We start from the raw sequence: 23,937 nt of genomic DNA on the forward strand, positions 1-23,937 counted from the left end.
TTTTGTGCTTTTAGTGTTTAGGTAAATTTTAGTTCTCAGAAAATACTCATTCCATCAGGTGTTTTTTGAACACTCATTATGTTTGAGATGGTCCCCCGGACTCTGGGGTGGGCCTGCAGATGGGGTGGACATAGACTTGGCAGCTGGACAGGCTCGTTCATGGCTGCAGCCCAAGGGAGAGCCAACGAGTACAGGACAGAGGAGTGGGACGACATCTCTGAAGGCTAGAGCCCCGCGTGGTGAGGAGGGCTCGGACAGACATCAAGAGAACAGAGTAGTGAGGGCTCACGGGGCTGCATCCTGCCTGTGAAGGAGAGCACGGAGGAGCGGTGAGCTGGCCGTCACGTTCAGTGCAGGCCAGAGAGCGCACACACTGTCTTCTGGGGACAGAGGGAAGGGCTGGAGGAGGCGGCGAAGTAGGTGGGCGGTTCCCTGCAGGCCTTGAGGCGCCTTCGGTGATTTGGAGGCGGAGGTTGACAAGATGAGGGCTGTGCTTTGAGAGGACTGGCCTGGTCTCTGTGTGGGAGGGGCCAGGCCAGCTCAGGGCCTCAGATCTGAGCTTCCGAGGGACAGTGTGGGACCAGAGATGGGGTCACAGGTGGCCAGGTGCGCAGCTGAAGCAGCGCAGAGCTTAGGCAATCTCATATGGTTTTGAGTTTAACCTTGGCCTGTCCCCTTTCCTTCACAGTGTTCAAATGTAGTGGTAGTGATTGTTTTAAAAGGAAAGAAAAAAAGATTTTTCCTCCCCTTTACCCTGCACAGTTGGGATTTACAACAAGGGCAGTGAGAGTGCCTGGTTCAGGAGTGTCTCTGAGTGTCTCTCTGTGGTCTCATCATTATAACCGGCTAAACCTAGGAGACCTTCACAGACTTCTAAGAGTCTTCCCTTTCCTCCCTTCCCTTTGTCTCCAGGAGAGGAGCTGCAATGGGTATGGGTATGGAGGGTCGGGAGCCTGCCCCAGGCGTGGGTTTTCCTCAGTGTGGCCATGCAGTCAGGTGGCTGTGGTTCTGCTGCACCTTCGAGCCTGTCATCTTCCTTCTGAATGTACCCCGAGACCACAGAGGCGGAAATAACCATCAGCAGGCTAGCAAGCTGACGGTGTTGGGGCTCCTTCGGGGATGAGGGGATCTGGTTGGTTAGCAAAAGAAGAAACCAGGAGAGCATTGCTTTAATTATCAGACTCATTGCTGGAAGACAAGCAGTTGCCTGCTGGAGAGAGATCGCTAAGAGCAGCTACCCCCTGCGCTCAGTGGATGGTCAGACCCCGTGCCCGGCTCTCACCTCAGCTGTTCTGTCATCAGGTCCAGGCCTGGGGTCCTCAAGGAGCAAGAGAAGAGTGACCTGCATGGGAGTCTGTGCCAGGAAGTTCTACTGACTTGTTTCACTACCCTCGGATCAATCCGTCATTTTTGCCAAGAAACAGTGCAGCTGTAATTCACAGGCAGAGGTGGCCGTGGAAATCAAAGGGGTTAGAGCAGCTCTTCCCAGAGGATGCGTCCCAGGCAGGCTCCCTGGCCCCAGCTCCAGTGGCCTCCCTGTGGCTTCCTGGGGCCCTGGGCTGGGGACCGAAGCAGCTCTGTGCTGTGTGTGTCTCCTTTTCCTCCTGCCCCCACTGGGCTTGGGGCCTTGTTTCATCACCACTCGCTGCTTCCTGGACCTTCTCCTTGCAAAAACACACCTTTTTTTTTTTTTTTTAAATCCCTTTAAGCTTTATATCTCTCTGTTTCTGTCCAGAAAGTAAATGGTGAGTTTCTTCACCCTTTTTACCTGGACCTCCAAAGAACGAGCCAGACCATGACTGAAGGGCATTCTCCAAACAGAAATTTTAGCAACGTAACCCTGCCCGCTCTGCTTCTCACTGTCCGTTGGCATATTGACTTGAGGCTTTCTGTACCGATCACTTATCTGCAGTCTCTCTGTGTACTCAAGTTAAAATACTTACTTAGCATCCCAACGGTTACTAGTAGGTCTTAGAGAAAGAAGAGAACTTCTAAATGTTTACTGTCTGACCCCTGCAGTGGGGTGTGTCCTTGGCATGTCAAGGTCACTTGCTGTTTCGTGGCCCCTGTCCCACCACACCGACTGTGGGCCTGGAGGGCCTGTAAAATGGCCTCAGAAAAAGGCTGTATTTTAATGCCCTTCTCGCAAGCAGCTTCCAGGCCTGCCTCCCCACCCCATCTCTTCTGCTCCCCCGACTTCTTAGTAGGCAGTGTTAAAACTTCAGTAAAGAGGAAATTCCTTTTCGTTCACAGCAGAAGGGAATTTGTGGGTGGCTCTACTGGGCACCCAAAATCACTGCAGATGGTGATTGCAGCCATGAAATTAAAAGACGCTTACTCCTTGGAAGGAAAGTTAATGACCAACCTAGATAGCATATTCAAAAGCAGAGAAATTACTTTGCCAACAAAGGACCATCTAATCAAGGCTATGGTTTTTCCAGTGGTCATGTATGGATGTGAGAGTTGAACTGTGAAGAAAGCTGAGTGCTGAAGAATTGATGCTTTTGAACTGCGGTATTGGAGAAGACTCTTGAGAGTCCCTTGGACTGCAAGGAGATCCAACCAGTCCATTGTAAAGGAGACCAGTCCTGGGTGTTCATTGGAAGGACTGATGCTGAGGCTGAAACTCCAATACTTTGGCCACCTCATGCGAAGAGTTGATTCATTGGAAAAGACCCTGATGCTGGGAGGGATTGGGGGCAGGAAGAGAAGGGGACGACAGAGGATGAGATGGCTGAATGGCATCACCGACTCAATGCACATGAGTTTGGGTGAACTCTGGGAGTTGGTGATGGACAGGGAGGCCTGGCGTGCTGCGATTCATGGGGTCGCAAAGAGTTGGACACGACTAAGTGACTGAACTGACTGACTGACTACTGGTCACCTTCTAGGGCTGGTACTGGGTTCTCAGTAGTGTGCAGGGACCTGGGTTAGATTACTTCTTGTCTCCTGCACCTGCCCTGCCCCTCCGTGCATGTACAGAAAGGACACTGGTTTTCCAAGACCCTCCTTAACACAGCATAACAGAAGACCAGTGGTCAGCATTGTTTCTTTCTGCTGGTTCACGGAACCATGTTGTGAGAGTGGAAGAGAAAGGAACACTGTCTACCCTGACCTGAGCGCAGGGTGTGCTGCATGTCCAGGGTTATTTATAAAAGACTGAGGCCTTCCTTGGCTTGTAAAGAGAGAACCTGATTGCAGATGGCAAGCCTGGATTCTGAGCCAGGGTCCCTGGACCTCTTCTGCCACCACCTTTGGGTGTGGAGACTGTGGATGGTTGTAGCAGTAATAATTTAGTTATAATCACAACAAACTGGACTCAATCTGGGGTGTGCCCTTAAGGTTCAGTAATGGGGTGAAAAATAGATGACTGCCTTTTTCAGCCTGTGCACCAGCCTCCCAGAGGGCCTGTGTCTGAGGAGTTAGTGCCGGGCTGAGGGGGGAGAGACCCCGGGCCTGGGGAGTGTGCTCCTTGATGGTCTTGGAGACAAACATCCCCCCTGAGAAGGAATCTTCGATACTGGCAGTGCCTGCAGCACCTTCCTCTTTCTGTCTGTACTTCTGCTTCCCCAAGGTCCCTTACAGAGAATACAGGTAGCTCATCTTACTTTAGAAAAGAGATTATCCTTTTATTGTGCAGGACAGGTACAGGCTCTCCTGTCTTAGCAGTGCGATGGCTGAATGAGGGAAAGGAAACAGCAGCTGGGTTCATGGGCGGTGTTTCAGCTTACCAACCGCCTGCAGATTAACTGACCTGGTCAGGTGGTCTCCAGCAGCAGGATTGTCAGCTCCCACTCCAGCCCATGACCCACATCCAGTGGCATCCATTTGGGCCCTGGAACAGGTCTCCTGGCTCATCTTCCCCACCCCCCACCCACCCACCCTCGGATAAAGCATTGCTTCCCTAAAGTGGGTTCATACCCGAGAAGCTCCCTGTGAGAGGTGAGCAGACAGATGCCACTGAGCAACCCTAGCCCTGCTCTTTAGCTGGTTGCCCAGGGCAACACAGGGAGGGGAGCCGGCCCAGAGGGGTGGGGAGTGGATAGGGTGTGGGGAGAGCACAGAAGTGGAGCCATGATTCCTCCTCATGATTCCCAGTGGCCGAGCCTGGGTTATAGGCACGCCTGTGGCTGAGCCTCTGTCTGCCCAACTCTCATTTCTGTGTCTTGGTTTCTCTCTCTCCCCCAGGCCCCTGATCCACCCAGACAGAGTGCTGCCCTGAGCAGCTTATTTCTTCCCTTCTCTTCTGTGCCTGACACTCCCCCACCCCTTGTTTTTCTTTTGGTGGAAAGTCAGAAAGACCTAATACAGCTAGTTTTCTAACCCCCAGAGAAGAGCTGCTGTATGGGAACCTGGCTCAGGGAGGAAAGTGAGTCCTTAATCTAGGGCCACATGTCTCATTGCCATTGGCTTTCTGCATCTGACTTGTAGGATACCCCCCACCCCACCCCTGCAGCAACAGAAAAGGCAGGGGAGTTGGAGAGGGCGAGAGAATCTGCTAAAAATATAGCCCTGGGCCATGAACACTCCTCCCGCAAGAGCTGCAGCCGTGACGGAACCCCTGAAGATGACTTCACCCCTCTGCTTCTTTGCCCAGGCACTAAACCACTGCCCCAAGATGAGAGGCATGTTGACTGTGAGGCCTTGTTGTGAGATGAGCTGAGAGCACTGGGGACAAAATGATCATTACGGGCCATTCATGTCGACAACATTTGTGCCTCTGTGTTTGCTTGCAAGCACAAGCAGGAGCTAATTTGCAAGGCTGCCTTTGTGGAGCTGCCTTTTGATCAATGATTGCCTGTGTTAATGTTTCAGTAAGCTATTGATTTCTGCAGCAGCTTTTGTTCCCTGAATTTATGTGCAGTGGGTTTCCACAGCACACGCTATGCATGTTTGATTAAAGTTCAATTGACTTCATTCCTGGGGAGGCCTCGAGCTGCTTCACTCCCTGTTTGTAGAACCAGAGCTTTCCCCGGCATGCTCTTTTGTTTGTGCTCAAGACCTAGCCACCCATGCAGTCACCAGTATGCTGCTTCTAATCCTCCTAGATTTGCTCCATTCCAATGTTTAATCCCTTCCTAGACATTAGAGTGGATGAGAGGCAGCTAATAAAACCTGGTCTGGAATTCTTTTTTTTTCCAGTCAACTTGCTGATATATTACTGGTGTGTATACCATATGGATCTTAAAAATGCACTCAGAGGACACAGGTCCAGTGAGTTTTGACAACTGTACACGTCCATGTAATAACACCACAGTCAATTTGTAGGACAGCCTCATCACCCAGAAGGTCTCCTCAGGTCCTTTTATGGGCAGTCGCCCACGCCTCACGCACCAGACAGCAGACAGCCACTCATCCTGCCTGGGCCCTTCCGTGTGGGCTGCTGCCATTCAACATGATGTCTGAGATGCGCCTGCTTGTTGTAGCTGTCAGTTGTTTTTACCTTTTTACCGCCAAGTAGTATTCTCGTGAGTGGGTGTACCAGAATATGTTTGTCCGTTCTCCCATTAAGGCATTGTTGGGGGCTTTGAAGAGTGAAGTTTTTATGAATGTGTGTGTAAAGTCTTTGTGTGCACACATATTTGTATTCCTTTGGGGTAAACACCTAGGAGTGAAATTAGTTGCTAGGCCGTGTGGTCCATGTTCAGCCTTCTGTATGTTGTGTGTTAGTCGCTCAGTCCTGTCCGACTCTTTGTGACCTCATGGACTAGCCTGCCAGGCTCCTCTCTCCATGGGAGTCTCCAGGCAAGAATACTGGAGTGGGTTGCCATGCCTTTCTCCAGGGGGTCTTCCTGACCCACGGATTGAACCCAGGTCTCTCGCATTGCAGGCAGATTCTTTACTGGCTGAGCCACCAGGGAAGCCCATTTGGCTTTCTCAGAACTGCCAAAAGAGTTCCGCAAAGTGATTTGACCATTTTACATGTCCATAGTGGTATATGAGATTTCTTGTCACTCCCCTGTGTTCCCTGAATTTGGAAATTGATATTCTTTCATTTTACCACCGCAGTCCATTTTGATCTTTGATACTCAGAGGATGGCATCTGTCCCGGGCTCCTTGTTTAAGAGCTATTACTTAAGGTTGACGTAAGTTGACACTTAGTTTAATGTTAGGTGTGTGTGTCCTGATCTTTCTCACGTACTCGAGGAGGACCAGTGAAGGCTTCAGGTTGTGAACCTGGGCTTTTCCTGAGTCTTTTCTGTCTGGCATCCGATGTTGGGCCTGAACTCTGGCTTCTGTTTGAATCTGCAGGTTATACCATTTCTTAATGCCATTTGAAACTCTTTCATGTTTGAGGAACAGAAATGATCCCTTGTGTCCGTGAATTGCAGACCAGGACCGCCCAGAACCGTCAGGGTGGCTTGTTCACAGCCTACAGGTCAGACCGAGGTGTGGCAGAGACGAGGTGGTCTTGCCTCCCTTCCAGGTTTCTCTCCCATTTTTATTTTGTTTTGCCTCTTGCAGCTTGCCATTTTCCCTCAAGTCTCAGCCCTGTCCCTGGGCCCCTGAAACAACTTCCACTGAAGGTAGAGGTGGGAGGAACAGGAACCTTTGGGTTTCTCATTCTTCTTTCCAGCCCTGGGACTGGGCTTGATTTACTGCACCAGCTGCCCTTCTGAACTGATGAGGCACCTGCAGCTCTGACAGTGTTTGAAGGGTGACAATGACCTGCCTTGGCTTCTGGTCTGTTTCCTTATAGGAAAACCGGAACCAGGTCACTGGTGTCAGCACAGATCTCTTAATCACAGTGGATTTATGAGTTTGTGCCCTCCAGTGAGCCAACAGCAAAAGATCAGTATAGATAAATGACTGGCTAAGTCAGGAAGGTAGGAAGTAAGAGGCAGGAGCCAGGAGGTGTCTTAGGTCGGGACCTCAGAGGCTCAGGACGCTCCCCTCAGTATGGGGCATTGGAGGCTGTGTTTGTAGACTAACTTCTACTAACATGTAGAAGGCAAACAAGGAAGAAATTCAAGGGCAATTGCTACATTGTCCTGTGGTGTTCAGGTACCCATGTGGAACTGGAAAGAGGATGGGGAGTGGCTTACTTGCTCCTGGGGGTGTTTTCAGAGAAACCGCGTGTGGCTGGGCATCCATTGGTCACGGATGTGTCACGTGGTACCTGCATTGCTTCGTCTCTTTCAGTCTCCTCAGCATGGGTCTTTCCAGCTGGATCTCAGGTCACTGGTGGACAGTCTTTGCTTCTCCATTTTGGCTCCTGCATTCACAAAGCAGAGAGCCTTCCATGAGGTGGAGTGGACCTTGGCCAAGTAGCTCCAACCCTCAGATATAGGGACCCTCCCATGTTCAGGAACACACCCCAAGATATGGTACTGACTTTGCAGAGTAGTGATGTCATTAGAGAAGATCAGTGTGATCAAGGCTCTCTGACTGTTTTAACTATTTTTAAATTCTAAGTAGAGACACTTTTTCTTAAAGCAAAGACCCTCAAGATACTGGTCTTTTGTCAGCCAACTGCCATTGCTGCCCCCAACCCCCGTGTGTATGTATATGTGCGTGCACACGTGTGTGTACAAGTATGTGTATGCATGTGTATTCTGTACATGTGTGTAGGTATGTACATATTGCATGTACGTGCATGTGTGTACGTGTGTGTGTGAACGTATGGTTGAGCCCCTTGAGGCTGGGAGGGCCACAAGTGCCCTTTATTAAAAAGTTGCATTTGGACTCATTTCGGCTGGCTTTGTTTTTAAAAGCTGTCTTGGCTCCATTTCTTCGGGGCCTTCCATGAAAAGAGAAGCTCCTTTGGCCTTACACACCGACCTTGTGACGTGTGGTGTCTCCTCTCTACCCAGCACCACCGTGTGCCGCATCCACTCTCAGTCTTTTTGCCAGGCCTCAGCTTCGCCATCAGCATCCTGTGCTGGCTCGTCCGGGGTGGTCATTGGGCCTGGCCGGGGGGCGGTATAGCACTTTTCCTGGGCTTGGGCTCTGTTCTTCCCAACCTCCCTCCTGGCCCCAGTTCCTGCCACCTCAGTTGTTTGCTTCAACTGGAATGATCTCCCTGGCTGGGCATTTCCATGTTTCCCCATGTGGATTCACTGACTTGCTGTGCAGAGATGTTCCCTGTGTGCACTTGTGCATACACACACACACGTACATACACATACCTGGAGGACAGGAGTTCTCCTTTCTGTTGATGGTTTATTGATGCACTTCCAGTGCTCAGAACTGCTCATAGTAGGCACCCAGCAGATACTTGTTGAGTGAATAAATGTTCTTGATGTCTAGAAGTTACGCTCTGACGGGCTGGCAGACAGGCCCCACTGGCCCATTGCACAGGCAGCTCCACGGGTGTGTCTCAAGTGAGCCCAGGCCTCCAGGGCAGCTGTGATAAAGGCAGCCTCTGCTCTAAGGCTGTGCATCTGCCTCATAGCCAACCCTTCTCTCCTGCAGGGAGAACTGATCACCTTCTATTACTACTGGAAGAAAACCCCGGAAGCAGCCAGCTCCCGAGCCCACCGCAGGCACCGCAGGCAGGCCGTGTTCCGGAGGATCAAGACCCGTACTGCATCCACGCCCGTCAACACACCCTCCAGACCCCCGTCCAGTGAATTCTGTAAGTGGGGGCTTTGCACACGCCACAAGCTCCCATGTCCCAGCTCTGGGTGGACCTGCTCTCACAGCCGTCCTTGGCAGAACTTGTGTTGGGGCCGGGGTGGGGTGGGGTGGGGCGGGGGCAGTGGTATATGTGTGTGCATGTGTGTGTGTTGCAAAGCCTGATCTAAGAGTTTTACAAACTACTTGTGCATATAGACTTTTCTGAAACTTAATATTATCTGTAAGTCCTGGCCTTGACCTTGGCCTGAGGCGGTTTTTAACTTTGGAGGATGATCTCCCTTAGCAGACAGTGCACTGCACTTGTGGTCACAATACGATCAGTTTAACATTTTCTTCTTCCTCCTACTTTTCTGAAGTCCTCCTCTTGGTCCCATGTGATCTGCAGTCTGACAGTGAAGCCCACACCTTCTTAACCTTTGAAAACTAGATTCATGGCTTGTGATCCTGTCTTGGCCCAGGGCACTCAGCCTGAGGGTCACAAACGGGAAACAGTAGGCCTGGAGGGCGCTGAGTCTTGATGGAGAGGAAGGCCCTCAGAAAGTCAGGAAGGGCATCATGGATGCACTCGCCCTGTTCAGATCCACCATCTGTGGGCATCAGTGCCAGCTTCTCCAGGATTGAGGTGTGACAGCAGACCACCAGAATGACAGAGCAGATTGTTGGGTACCATCCCTTATACATGAGTTCTTCATTCTGATGACTGGCCCTGAGAAATCCGGAGTGGTCCTTTGTAAACACTGCCCCAGCCAGCCTGCTGGGCCGCTCTGACTGTTGGCCCAGAGCCTGGGGCAGGTCAAAGGTAACAGGGGGTCCAGTCTTGGCCCAGCATGATGGTGTCTCCCCCACCCCTTTGTGTGCCCATCATGCCCAGTGGACCTGAGTTCAGCCAGTGAGGATGACTTCGACAGCGAGGACAGTGAGCAGGAGCTAAAGGGCTACGCCTGCCGCCACTGCTTCACCACCAGTAAGTGGGGCCGGTGGGAGGGGGCCCTTCGCTGGAGCAGCCAGGCTCAGGCACTTCCTGGTTCTGAAGGTCTGGGGAATCAGATTGGAGACTTGACATCTGCATTGTCTTCAGGGTTACTTAGAAAGTGGAAGACTGTCCTGTTGGCTGTCAGGCTGGAGCACTGACCAGGGGCTGGGACAGACTTGCTCAGGGTCAGGGCAGAGGCACCTGTGTTTCTGGGGAGCCTGCTGCCAGCTCTTCCTGCCTGTTCATCCTGAGATGAGTAGGGTGGTGGACAGTCCTGAGATCTCTCCTTCCAGGAAGAAGCAGGGCTGCAGCACCCGAGCTGTTGAGTGACAGGTGTCAGCCGAGGCCAGGGCCACATGGTCCTCGTGGTACCACGGTCAGCCAAGCCCACTGAAGGGCCTCTCTGCTTGGATGTCTGTACCCCGAGACGTTGGTGTCTGAGGTTGGCAGCCACACTGCCTCCCCTCCCTCCTGCAGCCTCCAAAGACTGGCACCACGGGGGCCGGGAGAACATCCTGCTGTGCACCGACTGCCGCATCCACTTCAAGAAGTACGGCGAGCTGCCCCCCATCGAGAAGCCCGTGGACCCCCCACCCTTTATGTTCAAGCCCGTCAAAGAGGAAGACGATGGGCTCAGCGGGAAGCATAGCATGAGGACGCGGCGGAGTCGTGGCTCGGTGAGTCCCTGGCCAGGCAGCCTGCGCGTGTCTCCCGCCAGGAGGAGGCTGGGAGTGTTTCATTTCAGGCAGAGAAACAGACCCTGGAGGGGACATGCCTGGCCTGCGGGGGAGAGCCCTTGGTTCTCTCCTCTCTTGCATCTCCTCGGGGACCTGGTGGAGCAGCATGAATCACTGTACCCCCATCCCTTCTGAGCCCTGTGGCCTTACGGAAATGTCCTCAAGGCCTAGGGGTTTTAGGAGCTGAGCTGCATTATTTGACAGCTCATCTCATTGGGTCACTTCCCATCCTATCACGTGAAATTGGCCAGTGTGCATGTGTGTTTGGTGGGAGGAGCAGGCAGTTCCATGGAGCAGACAGAAGAGGGGGAGTGACTTAAAGCTGACCTCAGGTATAACATCACTCAGGCCAACCTCTGCCCCTCAGACAGCCCTGTCCACTTCCAGCTTGTGTCATTCAGGACAGTCCCTGGAGGAGATGAGAGCTTCGAGTTTAAGCTGAGAATTGCTCTTTTCCATGTAAACTCACCCATTCACCCCCTCCTTGCTTCACTCCATGTTGACTCCTGTGCAGTGAGGGACAGCCAGGGGTGCCTATGGTTTGCTAGGGGCTGGGATTTGACCTACCCTGGAGGCTCCTGCCTGGGAACTGGGCCCAGGTGGCCCGTGTGGGGACTGGGGTTGAGTCTCACCAGCCTCCGGTTGGGGTGGGCAGATGTCTACATTGCGCAGTGGTCGGAAGAAGCAGCCAGCCAGCCCTGATGGTCGTGCCTCGCCCATCAGTGAAGACATCCGCTCCAGCGGCCGGAACTCTCCCAGCGCGGCGAGCACCTCCAGCAACGACAGTAAAGCAGAGACAGTGAAGAAGTCAGCCAAGGTGAGCTGCCAGGAGGGCAGGTGGGAGGGGCTGCTGGAGTCTGCACTCAGCTGCCCCGAGTCCCTCAGTCATTTAGGGAACCTTGCAGGCACCAGCAAGGCCTCACCTGGGGTTGCGGACTGGGGCTTGGAAAAAGGGGTCCACGTAATTCCCAGCACAGACCTATGGGGCCACCTCTTCCTGTCCCCAGATACTTGTTCCTTCCTGGCCCCACTGGCCCCTTCCAGAGCTTTCTTGTTTCTGGGGGTAGAGCATGGTGTAGGGGGAGTCCAGGTGTCAGCAAGTGGTTGTCATTCCCTGAGGCTGCTGGGCCATCCTCCCTTGGCCTGAGGCCTCTCGTGGGCTTTCCCGCTGCAGAAGGTGAAGGAGGAAGCCACATCCCCTCTTAAGAGCACCAAGCGCCAGCGGGAAAAGGGGACCTCGGATACAGAAGAGGCCGACAGGACCAGCTCCAAGAAGACAAAAACCCAGGTGAGGCTTGAGGCTGAACCACATTGACTGCCCCCAGCAGCTCCGGTCCCTTGAGAAGCCCCCTGGGCGGTGGCCGTGTCCTGCGTCCCAGGGAGGGGCCTAGAGCACCTCTAAGACTGGCCAAGTCAGGGCAGGAACTGTGGTCCCTGCTTGCTGCCTCCTCAACCAGACCTCGCTATGTGGTGGGGCAGGGGGTGTCCAGCTCCCCTAGACCTTCCATCTTCCTTCTCTGGCCCCAGGAGATCAGCCGGCCCAACTCGCCGTCCGAAGGCGAGGGGGAGAGCTCGGACAGCCGCAGCGTCAACGATGAGGGCAGCAGTGACCCCAAAGACATCGACCAGGACAATCGCAGCACGTCCCCCAGCATCCCCAGCCCCCAGGACAACGAGAGTGACTCGGACTCCTCGGCCCAGCAGACGACGCAGCCCTCTGCCCTGCAGGCTCCTGGAGGGGCTGCCCCAGCCCCCTCCTCTGCCCTGCCAGGGACTGCCCAGCTGCCCACCCCGGGGCCCACAGCCGCCCCCGCTGCCCCCTCACAGGGCTCCCCCTCAGCCTCCCAGCCTCCCACCCAGCCACAGGCCCCCTCAGCTGCTGCTCCCCATGCCCACATCCAACAGGCGCCCGCTCTCCACCCACAGCGGCTGGCCTCACCGCACCCCCCGCTGCAGCCACTGACGGGCCCGGCCGGCCAGACCACCGGCCCACCCCACACCCAGCCCCCCCTGCACAGTCAGGGCCCGCCTGGCCCTCATGGCCTCCAGGCTGGGTCCCTACTGCAGCACCCAGGGCCCCCACAGCCCTTTGGCCTCCCTCCCCAGGTGTCCCAGGCAGCAGCCCACCCTCACACCTCCCTGCAGCCCCCTGCCCCTCAGTCGGCCTTGCAGCCTCAGCAGCCCCCCCGGGAGCAGCCCCTGCCCCCAGCACCCCTGGCCATGCCCCACATCAAGCCCCCGCCCACCACGCCCATCCCTCAGCTGCCGGCGCCCCAGGCCCACAAACACCCCCCTCACCTCTCGGGGCCCTCTCCTTTCTCCATGAATGCCAACCTCCCACCCCCTCCTGCTCTGAAGCCCCTGAGCTCCCTGTCCACTCACCACCCCCCCTCAGCCCACCCCCCGCCCCTGCAACTCATGCCACAGAGCCAGCCACTGCCCTCATCCCCTGCACAGCCCCCTGTGCTGACTCAGAGCCAGGGCCTGCCCCCCGCCGCCACCTCCCACCCTGCCACAGGCCTCCACCAGGTGCCCCCTCAGCCCCCGTTTGCCCAACACCCCTTTGTCCCTGGGGGCCCCCCTCCCATCACCCCTCCGACTTGCCCCTCCACCTCTACTCCTCCGGCGGGACCTGGCCCCTCGGCCCAGCCACCTTGCTCTGGTGCCGTTTCTTCAGGAGGCAGCGTACCTGGAGGGGCACCCTGCCCACTCCCCACCGTCCAGATCAAGGAAGAGGCTCTGGACGATGCTGAGGAGCCCGAGAGCCCCCCTCCCCCGCCTCGGAGCCCATCCCCTGAGCCCACTGTGGTGGACACCCCCAGCCACGCCAGCCAGTCTGCCAGGTAGAGGTCCCGGGAACCCAGGCGTGTCCAGGGCAGGGGTAGCTGGGGCCTCGGCTGGGACCCACCGTGACACTGGGCCTTTTGTAGGTTCTACAAACACCTGGACCGGGGTTACAACTCGTGTGCACGGACCGACCTGTACTTCATGCCTCTGGCTGGATCCAAACTGGCCAAGAAGAGGGAGGAGGCCATCGAGAAGGCCAAACGAGAGGCCGAGCAGAAGGCACGAGAGGAGCGGGAGCGAGAGAAGGAGAAGGAGAAGGAGCGAGAACGCGAGCGGGAACGGGAGCGCGAGGCTGAGCGAGCGGCCGTGAGTCGGGAGGGCAGCCTGCTCCGCAGGCGTCAAGGGCTGGTCCCCGCGCCCGCCTTGAGTGGGCCACCCCTCGCTGCCTCTCAGCACCCACCTGCCTTACTTCTGTGTCCACGATATGCCGACCCCTCTGGGTCCCGGTCCCCCGTCACGGCAGGTCTGGACCAGGGGTAGGGTGGGGGACCCAGTCGGTTAGGCCAGGGGCCAGGCGTCTGCCCCTCACGGCCTCTTTACTCTTGCAGAAGGCGTCCAGCTCGGCACATGAAGGCCGCCTCAGCGACCCCCAACTTGGCGGTCCCGGCCACATGCGGCCTTCCTTCGAGCCCCCGCCCACCACCATCGCGGCTGTGCCCCCCTACATTGGGCCCGACACGCCGGCCCTCCGGACTCTGAGCGAGTACGCCCGGCCCCATGTCATGTCACCTACCAACCGCAACCACCCCTTCTACGTGCCCCTCAACCCCACCGACCCGCTGTTGGCCTACCACATGCCCGGCCTCTACAACGTCGACCCCACCATCCGTGAGCGGGAGCTGCGGGAACGCGAGATCCGAGAGCGGGAGCTCCGGGAGCGGGAGCTGCGGGAGCGGATGAAGCCGGGCTTCGAGGTGAAGCCCCCAGAGCTGGACCCCCTGCACCCGGCCGCCAACCCCATGGAGCACTTCGCCCGGCACGGTGCCCTCACCATCCCCCCTGCCGCTGGCCCCCACCCTTTTGCGTCTTTCCATCCCGGCCTGAACCCCCTGGAGAGGGAGAGACTGGCCCTGGCCGGGCCCCAGCTGCGGCCAGAGATGAGCTACCCGGACAGACTGGCGGCCGAGCGCATCCACGCCGAGCGCATGGCCTCTCTGACCAGCGACCCCCTGGCCCGGCTGCAGATGTTCAACGTGACCCCGCACCACCACCAGCACTCCCACATCCACTCGCACCTGCACCTCCACCAGCAGGACCCCCTCCACCAAGGTGGGCGCCTGCCGTGGGTCTGCGGGGGTGAGGGGTGCTGTCCGGAGCAGAGCTTGCAGCTCCTGGCATGTGTGGGGGTACCCAGCGTGCCCCCTGGCTCCAGAGTTACCTGGGCCCCTCTGCTCGCCGACTCCTGATGAAGCTTGGGTTCTCAGTCCTGTGCCTGCAGTGGGGCTGGGATGGAGGAGGCGGCCTGTGCTCACTGGGGCTGCTTGGGAGCAAGAGACAGGGCTGGAGGAGCAGGGCAGAGCCTTTGGGGCAACATGGAGGCAACTAGGACACCCGGGGAAGCTGGGGGTTATCATCAGTGAGAGCTTTTCTGCTCCCCCTCGGGGAACGGGGCTTGGGCTTCTGCCAGCTTTGAGCTGGATCACCTGGCCAGCACTGCCCAGTCTTGTCCACTTCAGGAGCAAGAGCTCTGGAAGGCCCACTGGTTGGCGGCCAGGGGTGCAGGTTGGTCTGAGGCTGACACCGGCACAATTGGTGTCCCACTGGGCGGCTCTGCAGACTGGCCAGACAGGGTGGGAGGTCAGGACCTGCTGTGGGGGCCCCTGGGCCCCTTCTGAGCGGGGAGGGAGACAACGGACAGGGTGGGCCCCAGAGGGAAAGAGGGCAACCTCCAGTTTCCTACACATGTTCCCAGCCCTACCTGACACGGGAACCAGGAGCTGTCACATTCACCCCATAGTCCCAGCACCAGGAACGTTTGTGGTTAAGCCCTGGGGTTAGCAGCAGGTGGGCCTCAGTCCCGCAAGAGGACAGGCGAGTGTTCTTAGCATGTTCGTTCACCTGACAAATGTTTACTGAGGACCTGCAATGTGCCCGGCACAGCCGTAGAAGCTGGTGACACCCCTGTCCACGTTCACCTTCCAAATCTGGGGGCAGTCGATAAATGTGTCTGAGTTTGTGAGGAGCAGTTAGTGTTCTGGAGGAAGACTGAGCAGAGAACTGGGAGGTGTTGGAGCCGGGGAAGGAGCGTCCTCAGGCCTAGAGAGTGTGGGTGCAGAGGCCCCAGGGCCAGAGAGGGTGACTCCAGGGAATAGACAGGCGACGTGCTGAGAGGGTCACTAGGAGAGGCCAGGGCTTTCTGAGCCCCATCAGGCAGCACCTGCTTTGCTTTGGTTCCTGTGGGTGAAGAGCCAGGGAGGCAGCTTGGGGCAGTGGATCTCACAGGCCCAGGACGGGGCTGGGGCAGTGGCAGTTGACTCCGGGGCACTGCAGATCCAGGGTCCTTGCCAAAATGAGATTGGGGCTGCTGAGGAGACTGGGGAAGAAAGACGTTGTCAGCTCTTCACTCTGTCACTTTCTGCATCTCCGTGCAGGTGTTGGGGGTCGGGGAGGGTGACAGCCACTCTGAGTTAGCAGGTCAGGGTTATTTATGGCCTGGTGACCAGAAGCCAGCTGTGGAGAGGAGGAAGTCGCTGTGAATACCACCGAGGAGGGCGAGCGGCTCCCGAGCCCTGTGCTTCTGCCCCTTTTTCTAGGTTCAGCAGGCCCCGTTCACCCGCTGGTCGACCCACTGACCGCTGGCCCTCACCTGGCGCGCTTTCCCTACCCTCCTGGCACCCTCCCCAACCCTCTGCTTGGACAGCCCCCCCATGAGCACGAGATGCTCCGTCACCCAGTGTTTGGTAAGAAGACGCCTGGGGAAGGAGGGGCCCAGGGAGGGCTGGGTCAGGGGTCTGGTCTGATGTCCCGTTCATGCATTTACTGTGTGTTCAGCACAGGCCTCTCCTGTGTGGGGGGGAAATACCTGGGAGCTGGGCGGGCAGACCCCTGCCCCCGGGGAGCTGGGGGTGAGGCTGTAAATGCACAGCAGGAGCCCAGAAGGAGTAGGAGGGCTGAGGGCAGGCCTCTGAGATGACCAAGCAGTAGGCTGAGAAGGAGGGGCCCCAAGGGAGTTGGGGGGGTTGCGCAGGCATCGCACTTCTTTCTCCCCAAAAGCTCTGCTCTGCTGGTCCCTGCCCAGTAGGTGACCTCTTGATCCTCCCCTCGGGAGGCTCTCTCCTGACCTGACCTCCTTGGCAGCCTCATCCTGGCCACTGCCTTGGCCTTGCTATAACAGAGGCTGTTTGGTGTTTGGCAGGCACCCCCTACCCCCGAGACCTGCCTGGGGCCATCCCACCCCCCATGTCGGCGGCCCACCAGCTGCAGGCCATGCACGCCCAGTCGGCTGAGCTGCAGAGACTGGCTATGGAGCAGCAGTGGCTGCACGGACACCCCCACATGCATGGTGGCCACCTGCCCAGTCAGGAGGATTATTACAGGTGAGGCGGGGAGGGGCTGCGGGGGAGGCCAGGCCCCTCCGCCTGTGGGTCCCCAACCCCCGCCCCAGCCCAGCTGCACTCACCCTGCTCCCCACCCCATATCAACAAGTGCCAGGCTGTTTTCCTGCCAGTCAGGGGACTCCTAAGGGTCTTGGTGGTGGGGGTAGAGGGTGCAGGGTGGGGAGGGGGTCAGCAGTGTGGCGGCTACTCAGGCATCCAGACCCTCCAGCTGCAGGCCTGCCCAGGCCTGATACCTATGACTTTTCCTTTTTTTTTTTCCTTCTCTTTCTAGTCGACTGAAGAAAGAAGGTGACAAGCAGTTATAAGTTATTTATTTGTTAACGTTGGCTGTGGAAACCCCAATTCTTGGGGGAGAGAAACAGGACTTTTTACATACAATAGGAGCTCTAAAAGCAAAAAGAATATCTTCTAAAGATTTCTTTATATATTTAAAAACCCCACAACTAAAAATGTATCAGCATACATAGTGTTCGTTTGTAGAGAGGATTCCTTGAGACTGGTTTGGGTCTCCCTGCATGACAGTCCCCCAGAAACTTAGTGAGTCCTGGACTGGACTGAACACCCAGAAAGTGCCCCTGCAGTCTTGGGGTTTGGCTTTAGCTTTCTTTTCCTTCCTTGATTTTTCTCAGTAGGTGCTAGATCCCAGCTCACACCCTTCAGTGCGTGCAGACACACTCAGTTGCGTGTGTCCCAGAACCCACACGGTCTGCAGCATCTGAGTTTGGAATCCAAGAGCTATAATTTTTAAAAAATCTTTTATTTTAATACATTGTAGGAGATCTTCATAATTTGAGGAGGTTCTGTGCATGGCTTTTTACGTCTGTAAATAAATAATTTTAGAACAGCCATTTTTTTTTTCCTTCCACGAACTACTATTCTGATCTATTTTTTCCAGCCATGTCACTAATTGTGAATTCCTACCAGCTATTGACAGAATACAGAGTTGATTTTTTAATAAAAAGTTATATATAATTATCCCTTTAATTAAAGGGAACAGATGGGCGTTACTAGTTACAAAGGGGCAGAGGAGGCTAGGGGCTAGGTTTGGGAGCAGCCAGGGGTTTGCAGGGACAACATTACAAGCCGTTTCTTTGTGTTGCTGCTTTGGTTCTCGCTCCTGTCTGTTCCTGCCTCCTGCTTTGCCAGTGGTGCAGACTGCGGTGAGCTCAGCCGACTCGCTGTGCACCAGGAGCGCAGGAGTTGAGTGTCCCCCGTTCTGTCTCTGCAGGCGCGAAAGCACATGTTCCTGTGTGTCTGCTTGTAGATTTCCTTGTAGATTTCTGTACACGCGCATTTGATTGGTCTGGATGAACTGCTTCCCCCCCCACAAATATTTGGACTATTTCATAAACATCCTAGAAAATTGAAGAAAACAATTCTCACTAAGCACGTGTGCTTGCCAAAGGATCTGTCAGAAGCCTGCTTTCTGGTGTGTGTGGTCATTCGGATCTCCTTGTGGGGAGGCCGGGCCGTCTTTGCCCTGTTTTTTGGGGTCAGGGCCTCCGGGAGGTGTCCCAGTTGTGGGTGGCAGTCCTGTGTTGCATCCTTGTATCACCACACTTGGTGTCCCGCTCTGCCTCACAGAAGCAGGACAGGGGTCGCGGACATAGAGTGGGAAGCAGGCTCCACGTGGCGCCCCCTCCGAAGGGACAGGAAGCCCCGAGCCTGCCTCTGCTCTCCAAGGTGCCCACGTGATGCCCTTTCTCCACAACAGAGGTTGAGGACACTGGGGGGCCGTTATGCACCTCTTGATGAGACTTTCTGCCTCTCTCAGACCCTTGAGGGCCTTTTCTGCCGTGATGTGCAGGGGTCCCAGCCGAGAGTGAAAGGAGAGCAGGAGTCCCACCTGGGGTCAGTGGACACGAAGCACGTCCCAGACCACAGAGAGTTGGGACAAGAGGCTGGCACTTTGACCTAGAAACCAGCAGGTATTAGCTCAGATTCAGGTTCTGGATTCAGACCTGTGGTGAGGGCATTTCCAGTGTCTGTTAAACCATGTTCAGTTTCATTTGGGACAGGTAAGGGGTGGTTTGGTCTGTTGAAAATGTTTGTAGTAGTAGATTTTTTTCTTTGGCTTTTCTCTCATTCCATTTCTGCCTTAACCTTAGCTCCTTGAGGGGATACAGGCTCAGATGGAAACTTGGTCATCACTTTCATGGCCGATCGGCCAGGAGCAGCCATGTCGCCAAGGCTAGCAATGTGCCATGGTGGTGGGCTCAGTGCTTCAGGCTCCACGCCTCTGAGCCAGGCCCCTTCCTGCTGCTCCCGGCTCCAGCACAGACACCCCCGCCTGCCCAGCCTTCCTCTCCTCCCGTTTGGTAGGCCACGATGCCTACTGTTTACTTACACCTTCTTGACCTCCTCTCTCCATCGTCCATTTTTCCAGAGAAGAGAGAGTGGAGTACTTGGGAGTCTGTATTTGAAAGCCGTCTGAAGGCGTTTCTCGTTGGGTTTTGGTTTTCTCCTCACATCCCCAGGGGAAGCACTGAGATTCTTCCATTTAAAAACCCACAGCCTGAAACCCTCACTGGTCAACTCCGGTGTGTGTAGGAGGCCCCAGACCTTCGCGGTGTCTTTGAAGCCCAACCCCCTGGTTTCCGTTTGGGTTTCCTGCCTTGGTTGGGAGTTGAGTTTTGCGTTTCCGTGTTTCACGTGTATCTTGTTCACTGTCGTCGAAGTCGAGCTTCACTGCGGCAGCAGCAGAGCGGAGTGTACATTCTGATTTGCTACGTTTATATATATCTTGAAGCTAAATGTATATATGAGTAGTTTGCCATGAGATAACACAGTGTAAACAGTAGACACCCAGAAATTGTGACTTCTGTGTTCTCTCCATTTGAGTATTTTGTAATTTTTTTGAAATATTTGTGGACATAAATAAAAACAAGCTACACTACAGCGGCTGCTGTATCATTTCTGGGGTGGGCAGGGGGTCGGCAGTTTGTCCTGCCCTGGGGCTCCCAGGGTGGGGAGGGGGCAGAGGGATGGTTGGGTTCTCGGTGTTGCCAGCACACTGGCTTACTCTCTGGGACAAAGGGTTTCCAGTGGGCACACTGCCCTTGGGGGAGGCTTCAACCTGCTGACGGGACACTTGGGACCTTCAGTGACTCCCCAGGCAGAACAGGCCCTGTGTTGGGGGTGAAAGGTGATGGCCTTGGAACCACTGTACTCTCTCTTAGCTCCTCCCCCTGCCTTTCACCCCACACCTCTAATTTGTGGGCAGCTTGATAACTCAGTTGGTAAAGAATCCACCTACAACGCAGGAGACCCTGGCTCTCCTGGTTCGGGAAGATCTGCTGGAGAAGGGATAGGCTACCCACTCCAGGATTCTTGGGCTTCCCTTGTGTCTCAGCTGGTAAAGATTCCACCTGCAATGCAGGAGACCTGGGTTTGATCCCTGGGTTGGGAAGATCCCCTGGAGAAGGGAAAGGCTACCCACTCCAGTATTCCGGCCTGGAGAATTCCACGGACCGTATATATCTGAGCCACCAGCCAGGACAGTTGCTTCTGGCTCTGGCCTCTCCTCCTGTCTTGTCCCCTCTCCATCTGTACCCCCGACACCTGCCGGTGCCCCCATCCCACCTTCAGCTGCTGCAGGTGCCCTACTGGTCCACAGTGCATCCAGGACCTGATGGGGGATCTTAGCCTCCTGCTGCCAACAAACACTCCAGGTGGCCTGCAGAGAGTATGTGTGGCCTCCAGGGTGCAGCAGTCACCAGGGTGGGTTCAGCCTGTGATTTTTCAAGAGACCAGAGTGTGGTTTCCTGAAGTTTCAAGACTGTCTCTGGAAATGGTACACTCACCTTTTTATCTGGGATCTGGTCGCAATGATGAGCAAGAGCAACCTGGAGCGCTTCTCGTTAGTAAATTGCCCTCAAGCAGGATCGCTGGTGTCTCAGATGGTAAAAATTCTGCAGTGTGGGAGACCTGGGTTTGATCCCTGGGTTGGGAAGATCCTCTGGAAGAGGGAATCGCAACTCACTCAAGTATTCTTGCCTGAAGAATTCCATGGACAGAGGAGCCTGGCGGACTACAGCCTATGGGGTTGCCAAGAGTCAACTGAACGACTAACACACCACCACTCACGACTGTGGTTCTGGGTTGTGGATGAGAAGATGGGGTGGGCGGAGTGGGGAGTAGGTGGAATCTGGGTGCTGTCTTTGCCAGTCTCTCATCTAGATGGTGCTTTTCATGAAACTGAAGTGTTTAGTAGTCACAAATTTATGAAGTGGAAGTTTCAGGAAGGTTGAATGATAAGACATGTCTGTGAAAGGAGATACAGATTGATGCCGCAAAAAAGACCCTCATCAGAGCTGCGCAGGCTGTAACAGTTTGCCAGATGTGGGTGCCGATGGCCAGTGTCCCCATCTGGCCATGTACCTGTCCTGAGGCAGAGGGTCCTGCCAACAGACGAGCCTGCTGGATTTGTGAGCCTGAGAGGAAGGGTCTCACGTCTCACAACTGTGCCCCCAGCCAGGGTCTCCACTCTGCAGCTGCCCAGACCACCTGGCCCCAGGTGTTCTTCCTGTTCTTCAACCCTGTGGGCGGCCCCTCGACCTGGGCGCGGTGGCTCAGCAGCCCCTCTGGTTCCCCACAGCTAGGAAAGTGGCTCTTGGCAGGGCCGGATGCATGGCTGCCACGTAGATACAGGTCCGGAGTAAGTTCATGTGTACGGGGCACATTATTTAGGCATCACCTGGATTTACATAAATCAGAGTCACTTATGTGCAGGACCAGGAGGTACAGCAAAGAGATCGGCTGCGACCTCCCAGGCAGACATCGAATGCCAGGGCTGGAAGCACAGCTGTGCAATGGTGGCTGTGAACAGCCGCTGAGTGTCAGGGACCCGCATCCCAGCCGGGAGCCCTTTGACAACCTCAGGCCTTGCAGTCCCTGCTCTGCCCACACGGGGAGACCCAGGGTGGTGTGAGGGTACCAGCAGAGACCCCTGTTCCCACCGTCAGCCTCTCCTGGCTGACCCAGTTGGTGCAGGTGTGTTCCTGGACTCAGAGCTATGGGACCAAAACAGGACCGGTTACCCAGAAGCCTGGATCAAGCTGATGGGCTCTGAGACCAGTGCACCATCTGCCCTGCACTGGAGCCCTGAGCAGGTCCTCCCACAGATCTGTGGGCACCCTGAGGGACCGGGGCCCTTGGCCTCCCTTCCCCCTCCCAGGGAGGGACAGCCAGATGAGCCTGTGGGGAGGTAGCCAGCGAATGTGGCTGCCCAGTTGGGCTCTGAGGATGCAGGAACCAGTGAGCCATCTCTGGGGTCCTGCAGTTCAGGCTTGGGTCTGGCAGGGCTGCAGTTGCCACTGTGGATGGAGCAGTGCAGGCTTTCCCCTGGGACTCGCCTGCCCTCATTGAGGGCTCAGAATCCTAGGGGTCCTTTTTTTCCCTGAGTCATTGCTGGGTTCCAGTTGCCCCAGCGAGCTTCCCTTCCTGTGTAACTGTTTCCTCTTGGCCTGAGTCCCCTGCAACCCCCTGACTCAACCCTGTGCGTGCACAGGCGTCCCGCTTCCCCCTACCCAGATGCCTCGTTCCTGGACCAGGTTTCAGCAGAGGGAGGTGCTGGCTTCTTTCATTCTGTTTGCTGGATGAACAAACAGGCCCCTCAGAAAAGTTTCCTTAGTGCACCGGCCAAATATGCTGCTGAATTGTGGGCACAGATGAGCAGCTGGAAGGGACTTCAGCCCCATCCGGGAGCTGAACCCACTGCTACCCCTGCCCCAGCTGTGCCTGCTCCGGGATCTCTCAGCCTCTCCAGCTCCAGTCCTGGTTTACATAATTCACTGGGTTTGGGTGAGAAGGGGGCATCTGCTTTACAACAGGGGTCTCTGGTGACCCCCTCCAGTGTGGACAGCCAGTGTGGGGAATGAGATTAAAAACAGCACTTCGAGGCACTTCTTAGCAGCCCCTTTTGGCCCAGGGGTGATCCCTGAGGCTGGCAGACTGTTAACCGGCTGGTTTCTTCTGGGCACCCGACCACTGCTTGTCACTCCCAGGCCCCCTCCGCTCCCCTTGTTAATCATTGCACAGCCTCTGCTGCAGGTCATAACTCCAAGTAGATAATGAAACTCGGTCTTCATTGCCACACCTGGTCCTGCCACCAGGTGGCAGTGCCTCCAAAGCGCAGGCACTGTCCTTCTGGGTCCACCAACCCCGCACCCCCGACCCAACTGGCCCTAACTGGTCAGAGCAACATGATGGGCACAGCTGCCCATAGACCAGACTCTCCTCAGAGGCTGCTTGTGGTCGGTGTGTCCTGTGTGTCCCCCACACCATGCGCTGAGGGTGCAAGTAGCCTGGCCCCAGTGCAGCAGGTATAACGGTGACTGGCCACGTCCCTCCCTACCTGGTGTGCACAGCAGAGGGAGAAGGGTCTGCCCAGGTGCACCAGGAAGGGCTCAGCCAGTTAGTGGTGTCCACTGATGGAAGGATGGCGAGAAGCCCCATGGCGAAAGACCTCGACACCTGCAAGAAGTTGGTCCATTCAGGTCCATAAGCAGGCACTGGTGGGCACTGGTGGGTGGGTCAAGTCTGAGGGCAGGATGGGCGTTCAGTGGGGGCATCGGCTCCTGGAGGTTCCCACCTTATCGAACACACCAACCCCATCCTCTCCAGCATAGCTCGCTCCCGACTCTGCTCATGTTCTCCCAGCACTTAGTGTCATCCTCAGGCCTAGACAGGGTATTATCTGTTTTTCCTCCTCACATCAGCTCCATGACAGCAGAGACCTCACAGCAGACCTCCAGGACCTACCACTGCCCACTCCCAGGACACTCAGTGGGTATCTGTAGGGTGCATGTGTGGATGGATGGATGGATGGATGGATAGATGAGTAAATGGATGGATGGATAAGTGGATGAATGGGTGGATGAATGGATGGATGGATGATGGATAGATAGATGGATGAGTGGATGGATGGATGATGGATAGATAGATGGATGAGTGGATGGATGGATGAATGAATGGATGGATGATGGATAGATGGATGGATGAGTAGGTGGATGGAAGTATAAGCGGATGGATGGATGAATGAATAAGTTAGAGAATGAATAGGTATGAGGTCGTCTGACCCCAAAGCATCCTCTAATTCTGTTCTGGGAAGCAATGTACAGTTAGGCAAGGCTCTCTCCACCCCACCCTGTAGACACTTGGGGCCAGATCCTTTTTTATTCTGGGCAGTTGTCCTGTGCGCCTTAGGGTATTTCTAGCATTCCAGGGCATCAGCACCCACCCA

At 55.8% G+C, this 23,937-nt stretch overlaps 1 protein-coding gene across 3 annotated transcripts in view; it reads left to right on the plus strand.

The window, feature by feature from the left end:
* Positions 1-19,592, plus strand: part of RERE (arginine-glutamic acid dipeptide repeats) — a 416,860-nt gene extending 397,268 nt beyond the window's left edge. For all 3 annotated transcript variants that reach the window (XM_052653908.1, XM_052653909.1, XM_052653910.1), the window contains 11 exons: positions 8,416-8,578; positions 9,452-9,544; positions 10,031-10,230; positions 10,946-11,107; positions 11,465-11,578; positions 11,818-13,133; positions 13,221-13,443; positions 13,686-14,406; positions 15,891-16,037; positions 16,493-16,673; positions 16,966-19,592. In XM_052653908.1, the coding sequence (XP_052509868.1) occupies positions 8,416-8,578; positions 9,452-9,544; positions 10,031-10,230; positions 10,946-11,107; positions 11,465-11,578; positions 11,818-13,133; positions 13,221-13,443; positions 13,686-14,406; positions 15,891-16,037; positions 16,493-16,673; positions 16,966-16,999 (3,354 nt within the window). In that variant the 3' untranslated portion in view covers positions 17,000-19,592. The remainder of the gene's footprint in view (positions 1-8,415; positions 8,579-9,451; positions 9,545-10,030; positions 10,231-10,945; positions 11,108-11,464; positions 11,579-11,817; positions 13,134-13,220; positions 13,444-13,685; positions 14,407-15,890; positions 16,038-16,492; positions 16,674-16,965) is intronic.
* The last annotated feature ends 4,345 nt before the right edge of the window (positions 19,593-23,937 follow it).

This window comes from Budorcas taxicolor, chromosome 16 (genome assembly GCF_023091745.1).
Source record: "Budorcas taxicolor isolate Tak-1 chromosome 16, Takin1.1, whole genome shotgun sequence".
Taxonomy (NCBI): domain Eukaryota; kingdom Metazoa; phylum Chordata; class Mammalia; order Artiodactyla; family Bovidae; genus Budorcas; species Budorcas taxicolor.